General features: G+C 45.1%; 1 protein-coding gene and 1 non-coding gene across 2 annotated transcripts; one reads left to right on the top strand and one right to left on the bottom strand.

Moving 5' to 3' along the window:
• The first annotated feature begins 4,530 nt into the window (after positions 1-4,530).
• LOC102571599 (olfactory receptor 9G4) lies at positions 4,531-5,477 on the top strand. The gene has a single exon (XM_006274678.2). The coding sequence runs from the start codon at positions 4,531-4,533 to the stop codon at positions 5,470-5,472; it is 942 nt and encodes a 313-aa protein (XP_006274740.1). The 3' UTR covers positions 5,473-5,477.
• A 9,474-nt stretch (positions 5,478-14,951) lies between these two features.
• LOC109282557 (uncharacterized) lies at positions 14,952-24,508 on the bottom strand. The gene is made up of 5 exons (XR_009459569.1): positions 24,354-24,508; positions 23,188-23,244; positions 19,072-19,185; positions 17,481-17,597; positions 14,952-15,352 (listed from the first exon to the last, which is right to left on the bottom strand). It is a non-coding gene; the product is annotated as an uncharacterized LOC109282557 (transcript).
• Positions 24,509-27,805: the final 3,297 nt, after the last annotated feature.

The raw sequence follows: 27,805 nt of genomic DNA, 5'->3' as shown, positions 1-27,805 counted from the left end.
CTCCACTTTTTACATGAAACTCTTGTGAATTCATCTAAAACATCTAAATCCCAAGAGACTGCATTTATGGCAGACCAGTTTACTACTATTTCATGAATACATTTTGTCTAGCTCTACTGATTGCCAAACCTCCTTTCACATGCCTTCTCCCTTCTCATACTAATTCAGACTGAGATAGAAGTAGGAGATGTGGGAAACCAGACCCCTTTGTAATTTTATCTTCCACAGGTTTACAGCCAGGGCTAGAGAATGGGAGAGCCCAGTGCAGCTACTCATTCAGACAGCTTATTTGAGGGCAGAGACCAGCAGCCTCTTTATTAGAGCCCTCAATACAAGGGTACAACTAATACTGATACTGTTTTTTGTGGGTCACATCCAAGTAGTTCCAGGTTGTTTTCTGCAGAGGTATTTATTGGGGGACTTAGTTGGAGGCATTGGGAGAGATTCATTCATTCATACATCATTTCTACCTGCACAAGCAAGCCCAGAATTTCATTAAATAGCACACAGAAGGATCTGTAAAAGAGGGTTCTGCACAAATTGAGTCCAACTCAATTTTCTTGTCTATGTCTCTTTTAATTATTCTTTTTTCTTTAAACTAAATCTTGTATTATGACATGATCCACACTTTCTAATTAGCCTAACCTTTTTCTAAAGGCATAATCAATCTGCAGACCCTTCCAAAATAGTAAACTATAAAACAAATATTGCCAATATTTCCAAGACTGAATTGCAAATTCATCATTATTAGCATTCCCACTGGAAGACTGACTCTATGCTTTCTTTCCTTTCCTTCAGGTATCTTGGAATCAATCCCCAGTATATTATTAGATTATCTTTCTCAGTCTGTGACAATTCAGTAGTGCAGATAATTGTACCTTCCAGCATAGGCCAAAAAAAAAAAGAATTTTATAATGACCACAGGCATAACTAGGAATTTTGGCAGCCTAGGGGGAGGTTGGCATGGGCTGCCCGATGGGGTTGAAAGTCTGGAGCCACCTGTAAATCAGTACCCAAAGCCCCACTCAACCACACCTGGTTCCACTACTAATGACCTCCTGGAAGAGAGTCCACAGGTCTAAAAGGAACATGGAATCCATCACATCTATTGATTGCTTGTTCCAGTCATTAATCTCTCATAGAAAATTGGGAAAAAAAAGTAATAGAGACATTTCTCCGAACCTGGATGTGAAGCAAGTCTCATTCATTTAATGAGACTCCAAAAGAACAAAGTGAGGAAGGTGAGTTGAGAAAGCTGGTGACCTGCTGAACTCTCTTCAGGGCAAACACTCATTACTCTGCTCACAGGAAGATGAGCCAAAATAAAACAAGGGCTCAGAATTGCAGCACGAAGAAGGGGACAATCCGGGCGTGGTGATTGTGGTACTGCTATTATGTCAATGCAGCAGATTGAGATGGACCTATGATTTCCATGCAGGATGAAAATTAGAGTGACTGTGTCCACTTCCCTTTTAGCATGCAAACTACTGAGAGCAGGTAGCTGTGGCAATAACAGATTGCATCAGTGTGTCATCAGTATTCCCACCTGCCCTTAGCAATAAAAAAGCATTGTTTTAACTGTTTCCCCAAGGACCTCCCTGAGACATCATGACGACAGAGGTCTTTTGGGGTCTCTTCTGTTCATGAACCTCCAGCATAAATTGCCTCTCTCCAAATGGGGACCCCTTGGAGTCAGCCAGGAAAAACACTTTTTCTTCACCAGGTAAGTTTGTCTGCTGTGGGCTGCAGTAAGAATATGTCTTTGCCAAGGAGATCCCATTCACTCCTGACTTCAGGAGTTGATGGGGGTAGGGTATTGGCCATCCCCCTTCCTCGCTCCCTTCCCCAAGCCTGATTCTCATCCCTAGGACTCCAAAAGCCTACTTAGATTGAATCTACTCCTTTCTTCACCCAGGCAGTAGCTGTGAAGGAAGAGCATTCAGGGATTCTTTCAGTGTTTCACAGGTCTGTCTACAGCCATAAGCCAGGTGCCAGGGGAGATTCCAGACTCTCCGTGCAGCCTCCACATAGTGCTTTGTTACAGTCCAAGCTTTGGTTACCTGTCAGGAAAGGGAGATGGGATTAATGTTCCCTCCTCAAATCAAGTGATCTTTTATGAGTAAAGAATGTAATCAGTGGTCCTGAACTTCTTGGTGCACTTCATTCCTTAGTGAGACAATGTCATAGTTACATGACATTTCTGATCATCATCTACAGCTACTTCTGTGCCAAAAATACATAAGATACCAAAGAGTCATCACTCATCTCTCAAAGAGTGATAGTGAATGCAAAGTATATTAGCCCGGAGTCTTATTCAGGTTTCCTTTCTGGGTGTGAATCCAGTATTATGATTTGGTCTTTAAATTTCCTATGGCTATAGTACTGATTGCACCACAGATCCAAAGACCATTTTGGATATATCCAGGTATAACTTCTTGTAATACTTTTTAGTCCATCAAAGTTACATTTTTTTAAAGACTTGCAGTTTGTATTATAGGATTGATCCACTATGGGTTCTGTAGTCCATTAAGTCCAGTTTTAGAAACTGTTCTTTTCTCAGACAGACACCATTCAAAATGACCGAGCATTTCTACTTAGCCTTTCTGTAAAATTTACCACTTGGGGAAGATCAGTCTTGGAAAATATCAGCTCAGAAGCTAAAACTTTCAGCAAATTGTCAGCAACCAAAACAGGGGTATCTTGTGTGAAAACTGTTGTGCTATCTTATCCTTAGTCAGAGATGTTACACACACCAAAGGATAGCCCAACTAAACCGTAAGTAAAAGCTAGATTCCATCACTGTTACTGACCTTGAACAGGACCTTGTTCTTTAAGTAACTACGAAGAGTCAAACAGGACCATTCCCAAAGTAAAGCAGTATATACCATTAGGGTGGCAGAACTTGGCCTCAGGCAGAAGGACATGTCTCTCCTGGAAGGTGTATTTACCAGGTGAACAGGAAATGTTGAAAGCTATCAAAACAGGTAAGATTAGGAGGGATGGAGGATAATTGCCTACATTCATTGTTTTTTTATGAAAACCCAGTTCCCAGACTTGCATAATTTTATCATTTTATCATTCCCAGTCCAATAGGTAATTTGCATGATGATTCTACTGCAGAAGAATGGCTTCTGGCAGGATTTAAGGTAAGGCATGCAACTATGTGACTATCTTAAGGAGTGTAAGACATATAGCAATATTTTCCACTTAGTAGCTCATGTTTCCTGTCTTTTCTGTTTTGGTGGGGCATACAACAGTGCACTGAGAGGGGAATTTGCTTCTAGAATCTAGGAAACTTCTAATGCAGTATTACCAAGTGCCTTGTTTTTTGGAAGGTATTTGTAGAAAAAAAAGGATTTTTTCCAGTCATGACTTAAAGCTGGACTTTCCATGGAGAGGCAGGATTGCAAGATGCCTGCCAGTTTCTTTCTGAGACAGCAAGCAGGAGGGAGGAAGTCTCAAGTGAGCTCAGTCTCACAAAGGTGTATGTACTGACTTAGGGTATAAAGGTGTATCTCTACCCCACCTTCAAACCTTTCACAGCCACACTCAACTTGGCAACAATTTGGGTGGCTCATTTGGCTTCTCAGCCAAAAATTATTGCCAATTTGAGAGCAATTGTGTTAACATTGGACTCTGGTCCTCCTCCTGAGAGGGCAGCTGGCAAAGAAGCAAAAAGCGGAGGAGAGAAAAGATGGCAGCTCGCCATGGAGCACAATGTTTTTGTTCCAGCAAAGAAAATGCAGCTTCCCGGCTTAAAACATGCACTCCAGTGGGGGTGAGGTGAGGGAAAAGTGCATGGGATATGAAAGTAAATATAATATTAGGAATGTAAGTGTACTGAGGCACCTCAGTATGATTCTATACATTGTACTCAAGTCGCTGAAAATCTTAATACAAAATGTGGATGAATCCTCCTCCTCACTGCTTTTCTTAGAACAGTTTTAAGGGTAAAATGATGATGTATTACAAAAGTATATGCACTTATAGATTTTCAGGACTTCAACAGGGAGGAACAAAATCACATGGGTGCCTAAATCCATTTGGATGCCTAATAGGTGGAACAGAATCTGGTCCTAACAGCCTTTAGAAGACTGTGCTGCAGGAACTCATTAAACTTAGCATTCAGGGAAGGGAATGACTGTGTTAATAACCCCTTTTTACAGAGAGGAAAAATCAAGAACAGAGTAATCAATCTATAACTTTCCCAAATAATGCAGTGAATCCCTGGAAGAGGCATCAATAGAACACAGCTCTCTCAGCTCTGGGTCTCTTGCCATCCACTATAGTCAGCTATTATGTTAATTTACATTGACTGTGGACTTGGCTGCATAAATCTGAATTACCTGACACTTTTGGGAAACAGTCCTTAGTGTCTTCTTGGCCCTGAGTGTCTAATAAGATGTATTTCTTACACTGTTCTTTCCTAGCAATAGGAACACAGGTATCATGACTGACTGACTTCTGGAGCAGCTTATTTCCTAATGTGTTCCTACTTTCCTGTTCCTTTAGGCAGTATTCATGAAGACCATGGGATTGGGGAGAAATCAGACCCTGGTAACAGAATTTGTCTTTGTGAGCTTCACAACAGAGCCACACCTGCAAGTTGCCCTTTTTGTCATCTTCCTCTTTTCCTACATCCTGACACTGATGGGGAACCTAGGTCTCACAGCCTTGATCTGCCTGGACTTGCGCCTGCACACACCCATGTACTTCTTTGTGGGCAGCCTCTCTTTTCTGGACACATGGTACTCCTCTGTTTACACCCCCCGAATCCTAGCTGACTGCATTTCCAAGAACAAAATAATGTCTTACACTGGCTGTGTCATCCAATACTTCTTCTCTGCTGCTGTGGTCCATACTGAGTGCTTCCTGCTGGCGGCCATGGCTTATGACCGTTCTGTGGCCATCTGCAACCCACTGCTTTACTCCTCTGCCATGACCAAGAAGCTCTGCATTCAGCTGGTGGCCAGCTCCTATGCTGTTAGCTTTGCCAATGCTATTGCACACACTAGCAACATGTTCCGGCTGCACTTTTGTGGGGACAACACCATCAACCATTTCTTCTGTGATGCCCTGCCACTGATGAAACTGGCCTGTGATGATATCAGGGTCTATGAGATCATTCTGGCTGCTATTGTTGGCTGCAATGTGGGGACTGCAATTGGCCTGGTTCTCTGTTCCTACACAGCCATTGTGGCAGCCATCGTGCGCATCCACTCAGCTACTGGGCGACACAAGGCCTTCTCCACTTGCTCTGCCCACCTGGTCTCTGTCACCTTCTTTTATGGCTTCCATCTCTTCATTTACTTGCGACCCAGCTCCCAGCACACCCCTGAGGGTGACAAGGTGGCTGCTTTGTTCTACACAGTGGTAAACCCTCTCTTGAACCCTGTTATTTACAGCCTGCGCAACAAAGATGTGAAAGAGGCCCTCAAAAAAGCCTTAAGCAGAACTGTAGACCCCAGGTAATTGGTGACAGAGGGCTGCCTAGCTGCAAAAGAAAAAAATGAGAGCCAAGTGACTCTCTGAAATATATTTAATTATAATTCAGAGGTGAGCACACTCAGGGACTGGGCTGGCTCTGCAAGGCTAGGCTAAGCCAGGGCTCCACCATCCTGTGTGTTCAAATCCATAAAAGAAAGACCCAGAAATAGACTAGTCCTAATTTCACACCTGGCAAGGAGCAACAACTGTGATATGAAAAACATAATAGCAGCATAGCCACACAGACGTAAGATAATAATAAATCAACTTTGACCTAAGTGTTCCACATGCTTCTCATTCTATGGTTAGTACTGGAGACAGAAGAAGTCAGATCTGTTTTTTTTCACAAAACTTGAAGCTTGGATGGTGTCTTCAGGATCAGGGCCCAATTACAAAAGCTCTTATTAAGAACATATCAACATAAGAAGTGCCATACTGGGTCAGACCAATGATATATCTAATCCAGTATTCTGTCTCCAACAGTGGTGGAAATGGATGCTATAGAGAGAAAGCACTGAACTGGATATCTCTGGGGCAATCTATCCCTTATCTATTATCTTCTCTGGCATCTACAATTATTGGTTTAGAGATGCCAAAGGAAACATCCCCAGTCATTAGCCATTAATGTTTCATCCATTAATTTCTCCAGTCCCTTTTTGAACCTGGCTATGCTATCTTCCTCCACCACCTCCTGTGGCAATGGATTCCACAAGTTTACTCTGCATTGCATAAAAAGTACTTTTCCTTGTTAGTTCTATACCTGTCACCTACTAATTTCAGCAGATGTTCTGAATTCTGAGTTCTGTATTCTAGGACTTGGTAAACGACAATTCCCTGTTGGTCAGAATAGTGTTATATATTGTATATATATGCACAGCAAGACATAGTATCTCCAGAAGAACTGAGGCTTAAAATGATCAAGGCAAACTGAGGAAGTTTTAATGACCTCTATAGCTGCTGAGGCCCAGGTGGGAAGGGGCTGTGCCTTCCCAACCCCTCAAGTAGTTGCCTGGATCCTCCCCTTCCCTTGCCCATTCTGACCTGTCAGGGAGTTCCCCTTGTCATCTCACCTGCCATGTGTTGATGTTATAGTTGGCCCGGGCTGCATGAAGAGTGATCGTTCCTCAAGGACACGATCCTCAAAGCACAAAAGAAGTCCATTTCCATGCAGAGGAAAGGTAGTAGAAGGGCTGGTAAACCCTCTTGGCTTAATAGGAATATCATGGTTCTCTTGAAAAAGAAGAAAGAGGCATACAAACAATGGAAGCTTGGGACAGTCCCCAAGGAGACTGTACAAAAATGGCCTGCACTTGTAGGGAGCAAATTAGAAAGACTAAGGTAGAGACTGAATTTAAGCTAGCTGCAGAAATCAAGGACAACAAGAAGTCCTTCTTTAGGTATGTAGGGGACAGGAGATAAACAAATGAAAGTGTGGGGCCACTGCTTAACAACTCAGGACAGCTGGTTACTGACACTCAGGAGAAAATTGAACTCCTGAATGACTACTTTTCTTCGGCATTTCACTGGACTAAGGGGAAAGTCACACTAGATAAGGTTCAGAATGGGCATGGTGGGAATGACCGCTTTCCTACTGTTCATGCTGAGCTGGTGCATGATCAGTTAGAAAAGTCAGACATTTATAAGTCAGCAGGACCAGATGAACTTCATCCAAGAGTGCTGACGGAGCTGGCTGACATCATTGTGGGACCTCTGGCAAAACTCTTCCAAAACTTGTGGTGCTCAGGGGAGGTCCCTGAAGATTGGAAGAGGGCCAATGTTGTGCCCATCTTCAAGAAGGGGAGGAGAGAGGACCCGGCCAATTATAGGCCAATTAGCCTAACTTCTATCCCAGGGAAAATCCTGTAAAAATTAATCAACAAGTCAATGTGTGATACACTTGCAGAAGGTAGGATTCTGAATGACAGCCAGCATGGCTTCATTGCAGGCAGGTCTTGTCTTACCAATCTCATCTTCTTCTATGACCAGGTAACTCACCACCTGGATAAGAGAGAGGAAATTGACATTGTATACCTAGACTGCCAAAAGGCCTTTGATCTGGTGTCCCGTGATGTTTCCATGGGAAAATTGGAGGATTGCGGGCATAACTGCTCGACACTTAGGTGCGTAGGAAGCTGGCTGCAGGGTAGGACCCAGAGAGTTCTAATGAATGGATCTGTGTCATCCTGGCAAGAAGTGGCCAGTGGTGTCCCTCAGGGGTCCATGCTTGATCCAGTGCTTTTTGATGGCTTTATCAATGATTTGGATGTGGGGGTGAAGAGCTCACTAGCCAAGTTAACAGATGATATCAAGTTATGGGGAAGCGTGGTCACACTTGAAGACAGGCTGAAGATACAGGCGGACCTAGACAGGCTTGCAAGTTGGGCGGACCAGAACCAGACGAAGTTCAACATTGAGAAGTGTAAAGTGCTCCATCTGGGGACAAACAATGCCCAACATACTTTCAAGCTCAGTGGCGCCAAACTGCCTAGCACCATGACTGAAAGAGACCTAGGGGTAATAATAGACCATAGTATGAACACGAGCTGTCACTGTGATGCTGTAGCCAGCAGGGCAAACAACACTCCCCACCCCCCCGCACATCCTTATCTCAGTGACTGGTGCCTCCTGGGTTTGGGGGTTGCACCTGGGGTCCCCCTGCGACTGATTGCCGAGCTGGGGGGATGTGAGGACCACCCCCTGCATGCTCCCTGGCAGACCTGGAAGTGGACCAGAAGCACTTCCAGTCCACTTCTGGGTTCGCTTCCAAGCATGTGGAGGGCCCCCCACACTCCTGTGGGATGCTCCTGCTACCTCAAGATATGTAGAAAAAAACCTTTAAAGCTGTGTCTATGTCCGAATTGCTGATTCTCCAAATCAGCATCAAATCTTCAGATTCAGATTTGGAGAAATTGAATCAGGGACAGTGATCCGAATCAACAAATTGAACCACTGTCCCTGATTCGGGCCAAACCTGAATCGAATAGGGCCTGTTTACAAACCCCTACTGAGGGGCCCCACTGGCTACCTGCCACCAGGTCAACATAGATCCATCTATTACTACTGTCTGGGTCCAACCCCACAGCCAGTTTCCCACACATCTGACTGTTGAATTGTTGAGTCCATAGTCCCCTAGTTTTATCTTGAGAGCCTCAAGGGACACCAAGTCAAAGGCCTTCATAAAGTCCAAGTAAATGATGTCGACCTCATCTCCCTTATCCAGGTGGTGAGTAACCTGGTCATAGAAGATGAGGTTAGTCAGACACACATCACCTACCCACGACAAAACTATGCTGGCTGTCATTAAGAACTTTGCCTTCTACTAGCTTATCACATATGGACTCCTTGATAAATTTTTTGATGATTTTTCATGGGATTGAGGTCAGGCTTATCAGCCTGTAGTTCCCTGGGTCCTTTCTCCTCTCCTTCCTTAAGATGGGCACAACACTGTGCCTCTTCCAGTCTTCTGGGACCTCCTGAGTGCCACGAATTCTCAAAAAGATTTGCCAGTGGTCCTGCTGACTTATAAATATCCAGCCTCTCTAGCTGTTCTTTCATCAGCTCTATATTGACTGTTGGTAGGTGATCATCCGTACTGTGACTATTCTGCATCATATTTCATTCAGCAGGCTATCACTCTTAAATTGATGGAATACAGATGCAAAATACTTTATTAAAGGACATTATAAAAAGGAATTTACTGAAACTGAATGCTATCCTTGAGACAGGCAATTCATGCTAGCTATTAAATGCGAGCATGCTGCACCCAGCCACAGTTGCTGCAGACATTCTCTGTCTCTGTGGGGTGAACACTTTTCCATAAGCTGAGATGGCATGTTTAGCATCCACTAAGTTTGTTAGAAAGGTAAGGCAGTGTCTTGCCAATGTGCAAAGATTTGAAAACCGGTCACAGAGTCCTAGCATATAAGTACAGGCACAGACATCTGACACTCTTTGATGAAGTTCATGTAAGCAGCATATTCATTATCATGTTTTTTCTGCCATCCAAAGGTTGCTTTCAGTAGCTGAAGGTCACAACTCACTTTGGTTGGGGCCCAAAATGTGAGCAGCACTAAAGAAGGGGCTAGCCGGTTGTCTTAACCATGGTGGCAGTGAGAGGTTGTACCTGTAGTAATGGTTCAGCTTCAAAGCTATTGCCTGGAACAGGTCCCTTCTTCACTGGTTTTCATGAGGACAGCTTGACAGTTCTTGCAATTCTGTCTTTGACACAGCTTATCATATTGATCAGCTTGCTGTGTGCATGGTAGATCGCAGCCTGTTGGCCTTTAAACCACATTAGGAGCTCCCTGAACTGGGTGGTATTGTCAGCCACAAATGTCACTTGATCTTGAATGTCACTTCACCCTAAGAGTTTGCGAAGCTTAAGCATGCACTGTGCTGGGTGTGATTTTCAGTTCCTTGCTCACAAATTGGTGGTCGTACTACATATACTTGGTGTGGTAATGGACTGCATTGCACCGCAAATTCCACTGTGTGAGCACAGACTCTGGTGGCAGCAGTGCAGTGCCATGTGAGTCCCCACTCTGACTGGCAATGTACTTCCTATACCAGACCTAATGGTTTGGACAGTGCTTGAAGGCTTTTCTGAAAGAAGGTACCAGGCTATGCATATTGGGGAACTGCATATACCACGTGTGCATTGCAGGTAACATGAACTGCATTGGGCAGCATTCCTTGGAGCACATTGGAGAAAGCCTTGCACATGTACATGACATTGCCAGACAGGAATTCTGAGATCTTGTTAAAGTCTGAGCCATAACTGACAATTACCTTCAGGACGGCTTGAGGCACGGTAGAAAAATTGACAGATGTGAAGTGGACCAGCTCATGTCTCAGTCTGCCCAGATCACCAGTACAAATAAAATGTGCAGCACATAGTTATCTTGAGGGTCAGTGGCTTCATCAGCCATAATGCCGAAGGATTCACATGCTGCTAAGGCAGCCTTTGTGGACTGTATATGTGAAGTCATTACTTCAGGGAGATAGTCCTGATGAAGCTTGTTGGCACCCAGAAAACTGCTAGCATTTGGCACATTTTGGTTCAGGTAGTCCCTTAACTTTGAGTAATCAAGTTTCTCCAGCAAAATGTTGGCCACCATGAAAGCCTTCACGAGGGAAAATGTCACCTCTTGCCTTGCCAAGCTGCTTTCTGTGGCCCATACTGTGCCATACTGGTGGCACATGGGAAGATTTCCCCACTACATTGCCATAGTGGTGTGCTATTAGCACTGCTACGGCAACATAGCCAGTGTTCACATATAGACCCACATGATCACTATGTCACTGTAGCGTACTGTATGGTAACATAGCATGTACATGTGCCCAGTGTTAAATTCAATTACCAGTAGCCTATGTTTCATAGTGCTTCAATACTAACACTTAATGATAGGTGATTGTGGTTTTATTATAGCCAATTTACAGCACTGTTCAGTTATTTTATGTGATAACTAGCCTGAATTTTCCTTACTTCATTGTAATATTGTATTCCCTCATGGTCCACTAAGCAAGTGTTTGCTTTACACTAAACAAATGTTTTAAAACCCATAGCCAGTCCTCAGGGACTCTCAGCACTCACAGACCCCATGAAAGCCAGCCAGAACCAAAGGCATTCAAAGCCTTTGAAAATGGAGGGCACCAACGATGAAATCCTGCATCTATTGAAGTCAATGAGATTTTTTTTTTCATTGATTTCAATAGGCTGGGATTTTATTAGTCATTTACATACTGTCATGAACCCTACTGAAGCAGACCTTCCCATTTAAATATATGGGAGTCTTTCTGCTTTGCTCAATGGAGACTGGAAAGAGGGTTTTATCATTCCTAGGTCACTCTGTAAGTATTCAACTCTTGCCCCCTCCCTTCCTCTTCAGTCAGGACTTTCATCCCCTCCCAGTTGTCACAACCCAAAGTTGTGGTTTTTGTTTGTGTGCGCTTCGGCACCGCTAAATTATTGTTCCCGCCTAAATTGTAGCTTTCTTTGCACGGTAGAGTTCTCTGCTGCGGGAGAGAACTCTGGTGCAATGGGGGATTTCCCGCCAATTTGCAGCTTCTTTGCATGGTGCATTTCTTTTGCTTCTCAGAGATGTACGGTGCAAAGGAGTTCGCGCCATTTGTATTCAGATTCGCGCCAATTTATTGGCCGGTTCTGAATGTAGGTGCACGTGGCGGCTAGCTATTGACTTGCTAGCCGTACAAAAGGCTCGAGTGGTTTCCGCCCAAGTCGGAGGACTCCATGAACAACAGGAGGAGGAGACTTCACCCAGTGTGAAGATCTCTAAGCGCTGCAGATCCTCACGGACCCAACGCGTCTCAAGCAGGCAATAGAGGCTTAATAATTGAGCCCGCGGAGCTTCAACAACTCTGTGGGAAAGAATTGCCGAACCCGTGGAGCCTAAACAACTCCGTGGGAAGGAATTTGTCGTAGTCCTCCAGCGAGGATTTAAGCGGAGCTGCACCTGGAAAACTGTCCAGCCTACACCACTACCATCTTTGGGTGTAAGTAAATAATCTTTTCAATCAACCACTACGCGTTTGTGACTGATTCTAGCTCGCCACCAGTTTTCTCCGACCCCGCGTGCCCGGGCTGCTGGCCACAGTCCGCGTGCGCAAAAGACGGGCCGCGGATCGCCCCTCCCGACTCGCACTTGGCGGCGGGATCGGGGCCCAGCCCGCACACCAGTATGCTTTGGAAGCTGGTAGTGACACAATGTCCTCAATCACTGGTTCCTCTGCAACTTGACTGCCTAACCTGAGCATGTCCAGACAATCACAGATGTTTGATTCCCTGGGGACAAGTACTTATCCCCAGGGAACACCTGTACCATGTGCGCTCTGGCATGTGGCAGGCTACCCTGGATGAGGTAGGGGAAGCTGGGGCCAACAACTGTGCTGGCCCCAGCAGTCTTACCTGGAGTCCTGAGGGCTTCCCAGGGTTGCAGTCATGGCAGGAAACCTGGCTGGCAGTCAGAGAATGACTCCAACTGGCCAGGCTCTGTTTTTTTTTTGACCCTGGGATCTCAGACTTAGTGGGTGACCCAAGCTGACACTGCAGCAAGGCACTGTGTATGGAGGCTATGAAGACAATGCATGGTCATGAAAGTCTGTATCTCAGAGGGGACCCATGCTCTTTTCTGCTCCTTGTCTACACCTTGTTCTTGACACTACGTCCTTTCTGAATACAACTGTGGTAACCACAGAGCCTCTCCCAGCAAACCTCTCAGTAAAACCAATTGTAATGTCAAAGCTGGATGTGAGTAGTCACTGCAACCCTTTTGCACACAACGTGTCAAATGTAGATTCTGGAATCACCCCTTGGTCTAGCCGGTGGCTCTGGTCAAATGTGTGTGGCGTACTGCATGGATATCTGAATATCGCCCCTTCACAGCCCCTCCTGGGTGGAAAGGGGTATTGATTATTTCCAGTTAAGCCCTTGGAAGTTTAGGATTGAAAACTGGACATGGAGTAAGCAGGGAAGGAGCTTCACAATACTTTCATCCCAGGAAATCCTGAGGGGGTGAATGACATCCTACTGGATAGACACCTCTCCTCTGTAACCCAGAGCAGCCAGACTTACCTGAAGAAGGGAAAGTACATTACTGAATCAACTCCAGAGGGTTCCCATTTGGATGAAGGGCATGGATGATTTATACTGGATTTTCCTGAGTAGAGCAATTCTACTCCCCACAGGGCCTCTGGAGTCAGGATGTTTTAGGGAAGTCCCTGGGGAAGCTATTAGAATGACTCCTTGTTAGTGCTGAGAGCAGTTGGGAATATTTTCAGGACACTGATGCTTCTAGTAATGTCTAAGAGATGTGTGGGATTCAGTCCCTCAGGGTTCAGTGTCCTGCCTGGGGACCAGGTTCTGCTATTTCTTCTTTTTGCTTAAGGCTGGCATCCAAGGGCCACTCTATGTCCCATACTATAGTCCCCTAGAGAGATGCATTATATAATTTCTAATAGTGTGGTCAAGGGGTGCCTTCCAACTTTCCCCTGTCCGCTGCCCCCGTCTCCGCCCCCCACACCCCAACCTTCCTGCAGGCACATTGCCTTCCCGGTCCTTCTTGATCCCCCCTGTTAAAATGACCTCCATTCGCTTCCCAGAGATTCCACCATCTCCTCTCATCCTTTTTGAGCCCTCATTCTTCTGTGACACTTGGCTGATGGAGCTCACTCTGATTTGATCCCTGGGGCTCTCTCTCCATGAATGGAGCAATGAATGGGAAGACCCTTAGTAGAACTCAGGAAGCCACCACGCTCCTCATCCAACCTTCCCCAGCACATCTCTACCATTCACTCATTGATGCATCTACCTACTAACTGGGGTTTCACTGGGATTTCATCTTTGCAAGGAAGTAATGCAACTAGTAGGTAGCTGCACAGACACAGGGTGCAACACACCAGTATTTACCAAGTTCAAATTCTGAACTTGCTTTCACAAGGAGAAGCTTAGTAACTTCCATGGAGCTTGCCCTATATGGCAAGCCTATGCTACAGCTGATCAGTAAATGGACTGTTTGGTTTTATGGGAAAGGTTTCAGTTTGGAACCAAACGGAACAAAATCAAAAATAATTTTGAAATTTCTTACAAGACGAAAATCTCCTGCTACCCCCACCCACCAGTTGGCTCTGGGTCAATCAAAATGTTTTGTTCCGATTCATTTTGTAAAAATGTGATTGTAATAGAATATAAAAGAAAATTGAGATGAAAAGCAATTTGGAAATAAGGATTTGAAATGCTGTGGGATTACTGGGTCAAACCTTGGGCAGTATCTTGTTCATTAAAAAAATAAAATAAACTCTTTGAATTGATGGTACCCAACAGACAAATACAAAGAAAATAACTACTTTTCTAGAAACCAACACCTTTCTTCAGTAGCAGTACTTGCCCCATGTAGTAAGGGCTGCTACAGACAGATACTACATATTGTTGTCTCACTATGAGTTGTTTGTTTTAGTAAAATCAGCCACACTGATATCCATGCTGCTATAGCTAGACTGTTTGGTAATGCTGTCAATGCAGCCTAGAAGTACTTTATGTTTGGAGCTATTCCCCTCTATCTCAATAGGCTTCTCCCAGTACCCAGCACTGGTTGTGAGCCAGTTGGAAGAGAGGAATTACAGCAAGGGCTTCTGTTCATGGCCCCTGCCCCCTAGGTATATCCTATTGCATCAGTTAGATCGGGAAGTGCAAGATGTGTGGAAGCCGCTAGGAAGCCCTTTGCAAACCAAGTAGTTCTGGTTATAGTGACAATTTTAATGCAAAGGGACACCTTTCTTCACAACTTAGATGTGTTGAGAGTTACATATGGGTTTACACACACCGTGTACACTTATGCTACATGAAAATATGGTGCATACATACTGGCATATGTGCCACGCATATTCATAGGCACACAAGCAAACCACATGCACCTCTGAACCAGTGCATTACAGTAAATGAGTCAGGATCCTTTTTCAATCTCTTTATTGAAGAAGCCAGTAAAGGAAATGACCAGGAGAGAAGCCTGTTTCTCGATGGAGTAGCTCTATCAACTCCCCATGTCATTTAATACAGTGTAGAATCAGTAAATGATAAAGAAAGAGAAGAATATAGTCCCTTGGTAATCAGTGAAGCCTTGGGTGCTGGAAGTGCATTCATGAAATGGAATAAAAGTGGATCATGCAGGGCAGGGATTTACTCCTTAGAGCATCTGCTGCTGGTGCAGGTGCAATAAAGTTAATTTAGCTCCCCCAACTCAGTCTCAGCTCAGGGATTGGCAGCTGCATTGATATAAACTTGAGTTGAGGATGCTGCTGCAGATGGAGCTCCAACATCTGTGTTGACACGATATGGCACAAAAAACACAGACTGCAAAACAAAAAAATGACTTTCCTCATCCCACTGGTCACTCCTGTTATTGTCAACACCCTTCTAATGCTTACCACTGTCAGCAAGTGCTTGAGATGTGCCAGTGTCATTTACCTTGATTACTCATTTACCTTACCAGCTTACAACCCCCCTGGAGGTTTAAGGCAAAAGGTGCTGTAAAATGCTGCTCTGTCTGGTAAACTTTGCTTACAGAATCAAGAAGCTCTTTGGGGTCCTGATTGTGATTTGTTTGCTGTTGAGCTCTGAAAGAGCTGATATGGTAGGGTGTGTGTAGATGAAACAGGGGCCCTAAATTGAAGTGGTAAGTTTTAAAAAACACCTCTTCAATTTAGGGCTCATGAAACCCCCATGTCATCCACACACCCCGCTGACTTACCTGCCTCTCTGGCAGGGAGGGGAGGACCAGCTGCAGGTGGGCAAAGCGGTCCCTGGAGTGTGGGGGGTGGGGGCTGGTGCTTCCCTCTGCAGCAGTGGTGGCCCCCCCACAGGTGGCACCTGCCCACAGGCACCCGGCTTGGGTGGTCCCGGGGGGCACCGCAGCCACTGAGGGGCACTGGGCCGCTACACAGCTCAGGCAGGCAGGCAGACTCCAGGGGTCGGGGGGGAAGATCAGGCTTGCAGCTTTTCCTGGGCAGAGCCTGCTTTCATAGTCTGCTGCCAGGCTGCCTGCAGGGCTTCCTGCAGAGCCCCTGAGCTGCACGGAGCCCAGTGCTTTGCTCCATGGCTATAGGGGCAGCAAACTAAAACTCCTCGAAGGAGTTTTAGTTTACTGCCCCCCAAGTCACTTAAGGCACATTACGTCACTGAATTTCCTACAGCAGCTGGAATTAATGCGCAATATGCTGCCAAGGCGTGCAAACACCAACACCATTAAAGTGGTGCAAAAGCATTTAGCCTGCTTTAAAGTGTTGTGCCTCTCATTTCATCTACATGTGGCTGTACATCCCACTGTACTAGGAAGAGGGGTTGAGTCTGTGTCACTTCTGGGTTCCCATAAAAAAACAAATATCAGCCTCCATTTTAGCTTTGTGCTCCCTGCCAAGGCTAGTGGAAAATTTGTCAAAAGTGTTTTGGGGCTAGATGAAGCTTCTCAGGAACAGAGTCTGCTCCCAGTGGAAGAATTCATTTTTTCATAGAAAATGTGAAAGCTGGGAACTTCAGCCTGGTGATGGCCACCAGAGAGCATTTCTGCCAGCACAGTGCCAGACACTTGCTCCCAGCATGGGAGACAAATAGGCTACCTCATATGAGGACTCCACATCAAAGGAATATTCACATGGACAGGCCCATTGGTTTTCTAGCTGAAGATATGGATTAATTAGCATTTCCTATTTCCCCCCCCAACTTAGGATGCAATGAAATGCAGCCTGGTAGGTATTAGAAGACTGAAAAATGAAAGTCAATTCTGTGGCATTTTTATTCTCAGATTAAAATGTATTAAGCTAGACCATCATGCCAGCAGCTTGGTTAGAAGTCATGCAAGAACTGGTAGGGTACTCCCTGCCCCTGACAAAAGTCTCAGCAAAAATGAAGATCAAAATTTGTCAACCCCAAAAGAAGCTGATTCAAGCTGATGACATAATGCTTTAGTGGAGGTATAGTTTAGGTGCTTTACACATCCCTTTCTCTTATGTGAAATTATTTTGCTGAACAATATATATATATCCTCTTGGTAAGGGGTGGAGATGCACATTCATAGTGGATCATTATGAAAGATCTACTGTCAGAGGGCCCTGCCTGAAAAGGGCAACAAGAACTTAAAAGTAAATGAGCTACAATCCCCATGAAACCCTATGGTGCCATCTAGACTCCAAATATTTTGGAGTTTGAGTGTTCTGCATTTTAACAAAATATTATCATAGGGGGGAGGGAGGCAACTTCCATTTGTCAAAGATTCAATTTCCCACTGAAAAACACTTGGCAGATGCATTTCAGCTATCCCTAACTCAAGAGTTGTCTTTCTCTGTTTCCCTCTCTCACCCCAGACACAAATTACATTCCCAGGTATTCCCCTCTTAAAAGGAAAGGTGCTCAGCAGAAGAACATCTCTTGCTATCTTCAAAACATGTTCAGACTCAGGTCCCACTGAGAGAGCTAAAATACTCACAGCATTTTGCAGTCCACAGCAGGTTGCCTGACATCCGACATGTGAGACTGAGACTGCGATAGAGAACTCCGTTGCAGCAAAAAGGAACAGCATAATTGCCATACCCGTCCAGACAGCCTGTGGAAGACAGAGCCATGTGGGATGCCAGTTACTCTTGAGATAATGCATGATAACACGTTGATAACACAATGAACAGGGCTGCAGTGAGATCCATAACTATCTCCACTTCACTTAGACAAAACTGACATCACAAAAGTGCAAAGTAGAGTAAGATTAAACCCAAAAGCAGTAAGTATCCTGGGTTCTCAAAGAGACTGCTGGACAGATTTGCCAGACTTCTAGGTGGTGCTAATCACAAGACCTTGATCTGAATTGAGTTTTCAATGGAAAGTTGGGTTTCTGACTTCTTTTGTTTGCACAAGCATCAGTTGCCAATAAAAATCAAATCCTTATTTGACACCTTATTTGACATCCTGACACCTAAGACCTGAATCATTTTCTGTTTTCAGTTTGAAACCAAAATATCTTTTTCAAAAAATGGAACGTTTCATTTCCAAATATCTTACCCCAGAGCCTCATAGGACTGCTAGTCCATGTGCACTCTATTCCATTTCTCCTGTAAGGGCCAGGCTTCCCACTTGGATTTATTGTCCCATGGAGCACCAGGGCTAAATGATGATAATGACACCTTACTTCTATTTGTAGAAAGAAAAGTGTTTCATGGGAGATGTAGTCTAATCAGAGCATCCAGCTTTGAGAAGAGATTGATAGCATGGGTGACTGGTGCCTCTTGAGTAGCGGGAGGAGGGGGTACATCCCCCCCGTGACCAGTCAGCAACCACGGGGTGTTCCTCCGCAGCTGATCTCACTGACGGGGGGGAGGCAATCTCACCAACCAGGAAGAGGCCGCAGTGCTCCCAGAAGCAGCCATGGTGCTCCCGAAAGCACGGCATTTCCGTCCCCCACTCCCCGGCTGGTGCTCACCTGCCCTCCCTGCCAGTCACCTAAACAGGGAGGCACAGCATGTCAGGGGGTGCATCAGTGCTCCTAGGGGGTGCACGTGCACCCCCTATGATTTGGCACTGGCATCAACCCTGCAAGTCCCTCCCATAAGGAATTAGAGCAAGTTCAGAATCAAACCAAGAAATGTTTCAGTTCTTTTTTTTTTTTTTTTGCTTTTTTCTTTCTTTCTTTTCTTTCTTTTTTTTCAGCTGAATATTCTGTATTTTCCATGAAAAACATAAATTGAAAATATTTTTGCTGTCTTTTTTTTTTTTTTTTTTGAGTTTTTGTGCAAAAAGACCACTTTTTCTGAGTGACTTTAGTGCTTAGTACCCAGCCATTTTGGTTGCACTGAACATTTCAGCTACCCTTGGGTGCTGAGAACTTCACTTTGGTTCTATCTGGGGAGAGGGGTTGTGTTGCCAATATGGCCTTTTAGATGCAATTTTACTGTATTTGCTGTTTGCTTTAAATCAGAAATGTAGGTCATCTAGATCTGTGTGTAACATGAAGTATTCCAAGAGCCTGTTTTTGAAACACCCAGCATAATGGCCCATTACACAATATAGTCATTTATTGACAGAAGTACCTTTTGTACAGGATTGGTGGTGAATAAACTAGAACTCAGCTCTACTAAGAAAAGAATGATCCCAATCAATGAGAAGATGGAACTGATAATGTTCATTTCCAGGCTGCTGTTCACCTGAAAAAGACATACAAAGGTTAGGTTATTTCTAGGTAGCAGGCTTTGCTAAACTAATAACCAGTCCCTGAAACTTTACACTGAAACATAACCCTGCTTTTCCTCACAGAGGGGAAGCCAGGAGTGGGGAGGGGGGTGGGAGGAGGAGGGGACGAGGCAGGAGGCTGCTGCGAGTCTGACTCTAGTCCCAACCCAGCCTCAGGGAAAGAATCAGTGCTCAGAAGCCTCCTGCTCCCCCCTCCATTTCATATGTAATTATAAGACAAGGGACGTTTCCCCCCATGCTGAAGAGGTTGGAGGGGCCTGCTTTATATTCAAGTAAATACAGTAGCTAGCCTAGCTATATAGACAGCTAGATAGATATTTTTTAAAGATATCATAACTTGCAATACAATCTCATGATTTTTGGAAACCTGACATGAGTTTTGAACATGTGACGTTGATGATAGTGGGCATGTTGGGGGAGTGGTAGATGATTAAGTTTACACTGTCTTAACATTGACTTCACTGGGAGAAGTTGAGATCTTTTCTCATGCCAGTGGCTAATCCACGTTGGATAAACATGCATGAGACAGCCAGCTAAGGTACCAAAGTGTTTTTTCCTCATATGATAGAGACTTTTGTCTCTATTGGGGAAAGTCAGTCCTTTTAGTTGCTCACACAAAGAGTTATACATGATGAGCCAGATTCTACTTCACCTACTAGGCATTTAAGCGGACGTAGGGTGTGTCAACACATGGTCACTTAATGCGATTAGAATCCAATTTAAGTCACATTAGGGGCACATGTCTGCACATGTGCACCTATAATGTGACTTAAAACTGGTGATTTTAGGCTAGGTTAGCCTGAATTTAATACCTGCCCAAACCAAGTATCAAATTTAAGCCAGATTAGTTCATTCAGATTAATTCACGTGTAGATGCATGACTCCACATTAACACAGGAAATTTAATCCTGGGTCTACCCAACCACCGGAGGCTGGCCAGAGCCTAGCCCCAGGGCTCCTGGATGGGCACCCCTGCTCTCCCAGGGTTGGCCTTCTCTCTATATAATTTCCCACTTGTAAGCAAAGTTTTAATTGTTGGTGGAGGGGCACTGTTTGTTGAAGAAGGAGGGGAGAGGGATGGGGGTGGGTGTTGTGAGGGTAATAATGTTTTATTTGTTTCAACCATGTTCGTGTCCTCAGAGTGATGCTGGGGGTGGGCATGGGGTAGCAGGGTGTGGGCAGCAGGGTAGGTGGGCTGGAGTGGGGAGTGCAGGAGGAGGGGGGTTGGCCAGGGCCTCCCACAGCCAGTGCCCTAGCCCCTGCTGGTGGGTATGCAGCTCTCCTGGGGCCTGGGCAGGAAGTGCCTGCTGGGGCCAGCAGGGCCAGCACCATGGCCAGCTGCAGCACAGGACACTGGTTGTTGCTGGCAAGGGCTGGGCTGGAGCAGCAGGGTGCTGGGCATCACTGGCAGGGGCAGGGGCATGGGCAGGTGCAGCCCTGTGCAGGGAGGCAGGGTGGGCAAGGAGAGAGCTGCTGCATGCTGCCCCCTGTACTGGGCATGTGACTCCTGGGCAGAGAAGGGGCTGGCCAGGGATCAGAGGGTGAGGGGCAGGGGGATGTTTCCAAGATGGCTGCCAAATGCTGGCAGCTGGATCTAACTTCAGCATGGCTGCCAAGTGCTGGTACCCATGTGTCCAGAGGCGAGAACTCCCCTTGGTGGCCATAGGGGCACATGGCAGGCAGGGCTGAAGTGGCCTGGGACTAAAGTCCCACCACATGTAGACACCTGCCAAAACCCACTTAATCTGCATTAGCTTAATGTGCATTAAATTTAAGACCACTTAAATTCATGTGGAGACATGCCCATAGGTTCCTAAGTGCAATTCTGTTCTACCTTATTCAGGTCCTAAAATTCTGTTAATACATAAAAACATAAGAACTGCCATTTACTGGGTCAGACCATAAGTCCATCTTCCCTCATAGTCTGTCACACAATGGCAGAAAGTGGAAGCTGAAAGGGAGCGTAAACAGAATATGACCAAGGTTCCCCCTGTTCCTATGTCAGTTGGATCACCCTGATCCACCTGCTTTTTGACACCCTCAAAGAACTCTAATAGGTTGGTGAGGCATGATTTCTATTTGACAAAACCATGCTGATGCCTCCCCATCAAATCATGTTCATTCATACACCAAATGATTCTTTTTTTATTATCATTTCTACCAGTTTTCTAGGAACAGAAATCAGACTCATTGGCCTGTAGTTCCCTGGATCCCCTTTAGAGACCTTTTAAAATATTGTAGTCACACTGGCAACCCTCTAAGCTTCTGGTAAGAAGGCTGTTTTTAGTGAGGCCCAAGTAATTCCCTGGCAGATCTTTGGCTTATAAGGTACTTAAATCATTTTTTACCTTTTATGTTTCTAGCAAGTTTCTCCCTAAATTCTGCCATTAAACCATGCTGGCTTTCTTTTGGTCTGCTTTCCATCTTTTTGATTTGCAGGCATCTACTTTTGTAGCACAATATCGTTTAACATTTAAAACTGAATCACAAAAAAGAAGTATACTCTGTTTACACTCCCCAGTTTTTATATTAACAGTATTTCAGGGGCTCAAGCAAAGTGGTATAGAATTGCATTTAGGTGCTTACATCCACCTAACAGGTGGATTAGAATTTGGCTGGATGTGCATATTCTAGGGTAAATCAGGAGCTTGATTTTTTTTTCCATCTAGAAAAACACAGAAGATCTAAACTGATTTAGAAATGTTTAACCAACTTTTAGTGAACCCAACAATTCTTGGAATTCAGAAAAAGCCTGAACTTCAGAACTTCATACAAATAAAGCAATGCCCTTTAGTGACAACAGCTACACAGCATAGTGCTGAGCTATAAGTCACCTGAGAAATATGCAACTGCCATCTAAATGTTATTGCATTTTTGGTATGACACATTTATTGGAGTATGGCTCATGCCAGGAAGAGTTTGTGTCTTGCCACTGTAAAAACTTGTTTCTCTAATTAATAGAAAAGGAAGTAGCAGTTTATGGGAAGAACAGGTAAAATGTTAAATTTCAGTATTTCAGGTAAATCATGAATAGGGAGAAGGAGAAAGCCTCTGTATCATTTTTTGATCAGCTCCAGGTCCTTATTCAGGGCAGACCTTAAAATTGTATTTAACTTTTACCATGCCCTAAAGTCCCACAGGTGCCATCTGCTTCTCTAAATAAAAGTCTAAGTGAAAAGCTCTCTTCTCTTTCATCTTCTAAATGCTCTTTATATTTTTTTCTGATTCTCTAGAGTATCTGGACCCAATAGTTTTTTGTTACCTGAGAGTCAGGCTGCCATTTCAGCAGTATTTTTTGATAAGTGGGGCTCCTACATTGAGGTGGGGTTTTTTTGGTTGCTTTTTTACAAATACAAAGCTTGAGGCAGGAGCTGCTTCTAGAAAGGAATATACAAACAGATTGCTGGGAAAGAATGCAGGGGATGGTTTTAAGCAGGGATGCACAACACAGAGCCCATGGGCCGCACATGGCCCACCAGGGCAATTCCACTGGCTGACTCCAATTCTTTATTAAACCACTTTATTTCACAAGGAAGTATTTGAAACGCAGAACAGTGCATCCTGTGCCCTTGTGTGGTGATCCTTTAGTTTGTACATGGGGTTGAACATGCAGTTCAGTATCCTATTTAGAAACATGCTGAGGGTTTGCTCTCAATCTGAGTGGATCTCACTAGTGATGTCCCTCCATTGGGAAGTGCACCTTGTAAGTAACCATCAACAATGTTGGAATTGTGCACCATTGGTTGACTGTATCCTTATTTTCCCTGAAGACTCTATCTGCCTTTTCTATTTTTCCCTCCAACATCCCATGTGTTCCATCAACAGTCATTGCTTTCCCTGCCATCTACGCTCTACTTAGATAGAGCTCCTGAAGAAAGAAAGTAAGTGTCCTTCCCCTTATCCCCATTATAGAAGAGGAAGAAATCTTAGAGAGGAAATCTTAGAGAGGAATTTACCAGCTGGAGGTGGCGGTTCTTCTCAGCTTCGATTGAAAGAGATCCAGAAACGATGAACTATTCAGGGAAGAGAAAGTGATGCTCTGTATTAGGTTAGGATTCATTTCACCCTTATAACGTACTTATCTCTTGATGGGAAAGAGGTTAAAGAATACTATATTTACTTGAATGTAAGATGAGGATTTTCCCCACCAAAATCCTTCACCTTATATTCGCATACGAAGCAGAGGGGGAGCAGGTACTGCTGTGGCTTTGGCTGTGGCCCTGAGTCAGACCCACACCAGCCTCCTGCCCCCCACAACTCCCGCTTCCCTCTGCAGCTGCCCACCCCTTCCCTCACCCCTGTCAGGTGCAGCTCAGCCCTGGTTCAAGCTGGGGGCCCTGGAGAACATAGAAACGCTTTTCCATGCCAAGCAAATCCACATGACTGACACTGTTGCATGGCCAGACAATGGCTGAGCATCCAGATAGTGTGGTCTTGGACAGAACAGTCTGAGCAGCATCTGACAGTAAGGGGGGTGGGGGGCAGGGAACAGGCAGAGACTGGGGGGAGATGGGGGAAGAGGTAGAGATTGGGGAGCAGGGAAGATGAGGCAGAATGAGGGGAGTTTGGGGGAAGAGGCACAGATGGGGGTGGGAGGGAGGGCAGAGACGGGAGGAGCTGGGGGTGCGGGAGTGCAGATCGTGGAGGGTAGGAAGGCTGCAGGGGGAAGAAGTGGGAAGGGCAGAGGGCAAGGGGACCACCTGGCTCCCCTCCAGCCACTGCTGTCCCTGCTGTAACAGTTGGGCAGGGGATTCAAGACAACTCTCCAATACAGATTCGATACCTGGAAAATTAACAAATGTATTTATTTCCCATATATAGTATCTAATTATTGGGGGGGGGGGTCATTTTGTATTCAGGGTTGTCTTGTATTTGAGTAAATATGGTATAAATTTTGACTGGAATACAATGTTCAAGCAGGAGAGGTGACCTGTGTCATTTTCCAGTGCAGAGCTAAATATTTTTTTCCTAACCTCTTTGTCCCTGTGGGGATGCTGCCATCTTTACCCACCTTGATCCACTGTTTAAAGGGACAAGCCATGTACCATAAGCCTCTCTGGCACTCCCCCTCCTACCCTATAGGTTCCTCCCCTCTTCATGCTTCCTTCTTATTTCTTTTTACCTGTTGTACAAGGCCCCTGTGGTTCTTGTATCATTCCACTGCTTCCTTTGACCAATTGCCCTGACAAATGAACAGTTCTTGATTGGAAACCTGATCATCCTGGGTTTCATTTTCCTTTCCCTTGCATGGAAGCTAGGTGCTAACAAAGCCTAAGATCAAACATGTCAAAGAAACAAGCAACAAAGACCCCATTTGTGACACACTTAATCAACCTGAGGTATTTGGACTCTGGCCTCGTGAACGCCTGAGCCTTGACTCAAGCACAGCAAGCTCCTAAAATTGTTTCAGAAATGCTTCTGTTTACTCACTGTGATTCCTCCCCAGAATGGGTACCCTGATAAAACAGCAGGAGAGGGGCTAAATGGATTGCTGTGAATAAAAACTGCAAGGACACCTCCAAAACCAATGTGAATCACCCCAATCAGGATCTGGATGACCTGTGAGCAAAGAAAGATACAACACAGAAGAAGATAATTCCCCACTCCTGTGAGAAGAAGTAGGAACATGCTGCCCTGAACAAAATCTGGTGGGATATTCTGTTACTATTATATTTGGTTTACTCCCAAATCAGGGCAAAAAAAATCACAAGAAGTTTACCTATATGTTAACACATCAATATTTTAACTGCAAAATGACAGTTCAGAAACATGCAATTCAGTTTGCTTACTTGCCCCTTGAAGCATTTGTTTTTACTTGGCTTGATCCTGAACAGTGTCAATGCGAGCAGTGCAGTGCCTCATGGTGTCGCAGTTCAAGTAACTCTTATCCCCTTTCTCTTCTATAAACCAAGCTATTGTTCTGCCATGATATTCTTGTAGGATACTGTGAAACTGTGATGGATATTTGGTGATTCAGGCTGAGCTAGGGGGCCAGTTTCATCAGAGAGACTGAGGGCATCCTCACCTGCATGAGAGTTTCTGTGAGCTATTGCAGGACCTCAGGGGCTTCAGATGAACATTGAAATGGCATAAATTGCAACATTTCTATTCAGTTTAATTTAGGAAGACCCAGTCCAAATGATGCACTTTATTGTTTGTTTATGGTGGGAAAATAGCAGCAGATTTTGATATTACAGAAAAGGCATTTTCTATTGTAAAGCAGTAACAAAAAATTCACAGCTAGCTCTAGCCGTAGGTTGTGGTTCCTCACTCGGTAGTGTCTGGAAACAAGCAAAAACCTAACAGGATGATCAGAAACATTTGGGGACTCTATTGCTGATCAGTGCCAGATTGGAAAGTGGGCATTTACCTGATAAGAACATTCATAGATTCATAGATGTTAGGGTTGGAAGGGACCTCAATAGATCATTGAGTCCGACCCCTTGCATAAGCAGGAAAGAGTGCTGGGTCTAGATGACCCCAGCTAGATACTCATCTAACCTCCTCTTGAAGACCCCCAGGGTAGGGGAGAGCACCACCTCCCTTGGGAGCCCGTTCCAGACCTTGGCCACTCTAACTGTGAAGTTCTTCCTAATGTCCAATCTAAATCTGCTCTCTGCTAGCTTGTGGCCATTGTTTCTTGTAACCCCCGGGGGCGCCTTGGTGAATAAATCCTCACCAATTCCCTTCTGTGCCCCCGTGATGAACTTATAGGCAGCCACAAGGTCGCCTCTTAACCTTCTCTTGTGGAGGCTGAAAAGGTCCAGTTTCTCTAGTTTCTCCTCGTAGGGCTTGGTCTGCAGGCCCTTAACCATACGAGTGGCCCTTCTCTGGACCCTCTCCAGGTTATCCGCATCCTTCTTGAAGTGTGGCACCCAGAATTGCACGCAGTACTCCAACTGCGGTCTGACCAGCGCCCGATAGAAGGGAAGTATCACCTCCTTGGACCTATTCATCATGCATCTGCTGATGCACGATAAAGTGCCATTGGCTTTTTTGATGGCTTCGTCACACTGCCGACTCATGTTCATCTTGGAGTCCACTAGGACTCCAAGATCCCTTTCCACCTCTGTGCCACCCAGCAGGTCATTTCCTAGGCTGTAGGTGTGCTGGACATTTTTCCTCCCTAGGTGCAGCACTTTGCATTTCTCCTTGTTGAACTGCATCCTGTTGTTTTCTGCCCACTTGTCCAACCTATCCAGGTCTGCCTGCAGCTGTTCCCTGCCCTCCGGCGTGTCCACATCTCCCCATAGCTTTGTGTCATCTGCAAACTTGGACAGAGTACATTTCACTCCCTCGTCCAAGTCACTGATGAAGACATTAAAGAGTATCGGTCCAAGGACTGAGCCCTGCGGGACCCCACTGCCCACACCCTTCCAGGTCGAAACCGACCCATCCACCACAACTCTCTGGGTGCGACCCTCCAGCCAATTCGCCACCCACCAGACTGTGTAGTCATCCAAGTCACAGCCTCTTATCTTGTTCACCAGTATGGGGTGGGATACCGTATCGAAGGCCTTCCTGAAGTCTAAGTATACGACATCTACCCCTCCTCCTGTGTCTAGGTGTTTCGTAACCTGGTCATAAAAAGAGACTAGACTGGTCAGGCACGATCTGCCTGCCACGAACCCATGCTGGGTTCCTTACCCATTCCTTAAATCAGTTATAGCCCAAGGACCCAAGCATCAGATAACTCTTTTGAAAATGTTAGCAATAATTGGTCAAGTTCTTGGTGTGTTCATGCATGTAATGGGGAAAACGTTACATACAGCAAGCTGGATGATAGGACTGAAACTACACCAAAATCAGTGGAGTTGTACCTATTTTGCACCAATCAAAAATGGTTAAAGGGTTGGAAAACATGCCTAATTGTAAACAACTTGGAGAGTTCATTTGGTTTAGCTCAAATCAGGGGTGCCAAACTTATTTGGATTGGGACTGCAGTGCTCCTCACAGGCCAGACCAGAACCACAGAGCTTTTGTCTCAGTGCCAGCAACCAGGGAGTTAATGCCTCAGCTGTTCAGCTGCGGCTGCCACTGATTTCAGTTGTCAGTGGTGATCAAAAATAATAATTTTTGCAGCAGGATTCGCCCCCGGATACTGGCCATGCTGACACTATAGCTCTGGAAACTGAGGTAATGGGGTTGAGTGATGTTGGCAATAACGTCTTGGCTGTTGGCAGTCACAGCAAAAAGCTCTGTGGATCTGGCCATATGCTTGACCCCACTGGTTTAAAACAAACTAAGAGAAGGCTGAGGAGTGACTTGACACAGTCTATCAGTATTTACACATCAAATGAAATATTTATTATCATCTATTTGATCAAACAGACAAAATGTGTAAGATCTGTGGGCTGAATGAATTTAGAGTAGAACTGAAGAACACATGATTGACAATGATAGCAATTACTCTTTGGAACAATTTTATAATGGCTTCAGTGGACGCTGATCACAGGTAGTTTCACAATGGCTGGACATTTTCTAAAAGATCTGCTTACACGCCAAGAGGCATTCATTTGGGAAAGTCCCATGGCCTGCATTACCCAGCAGGACAGACTAATCGATTCCAAAAGG

The sequence above is a fragment of the Alligator mississippiensis genome, chromosome 2, assembly GCF_030867095.1.
Source record: "Alligator mississippiensis isolate rAllMis1 chromosome 2, rAllMis1, whole genome shotgun sequence".
In the NCBI taxonomy this organism is placed as follows: Eukaryota; Metazoa; Chordata; order Crocodylia; family Alligatoridae; genus Alligator; species Alligator mississippiensis.
Note: the sequence above shows the minus strand (reverse complement) of the source record. Positions and strands in the feature narration are given on the sequence as shown.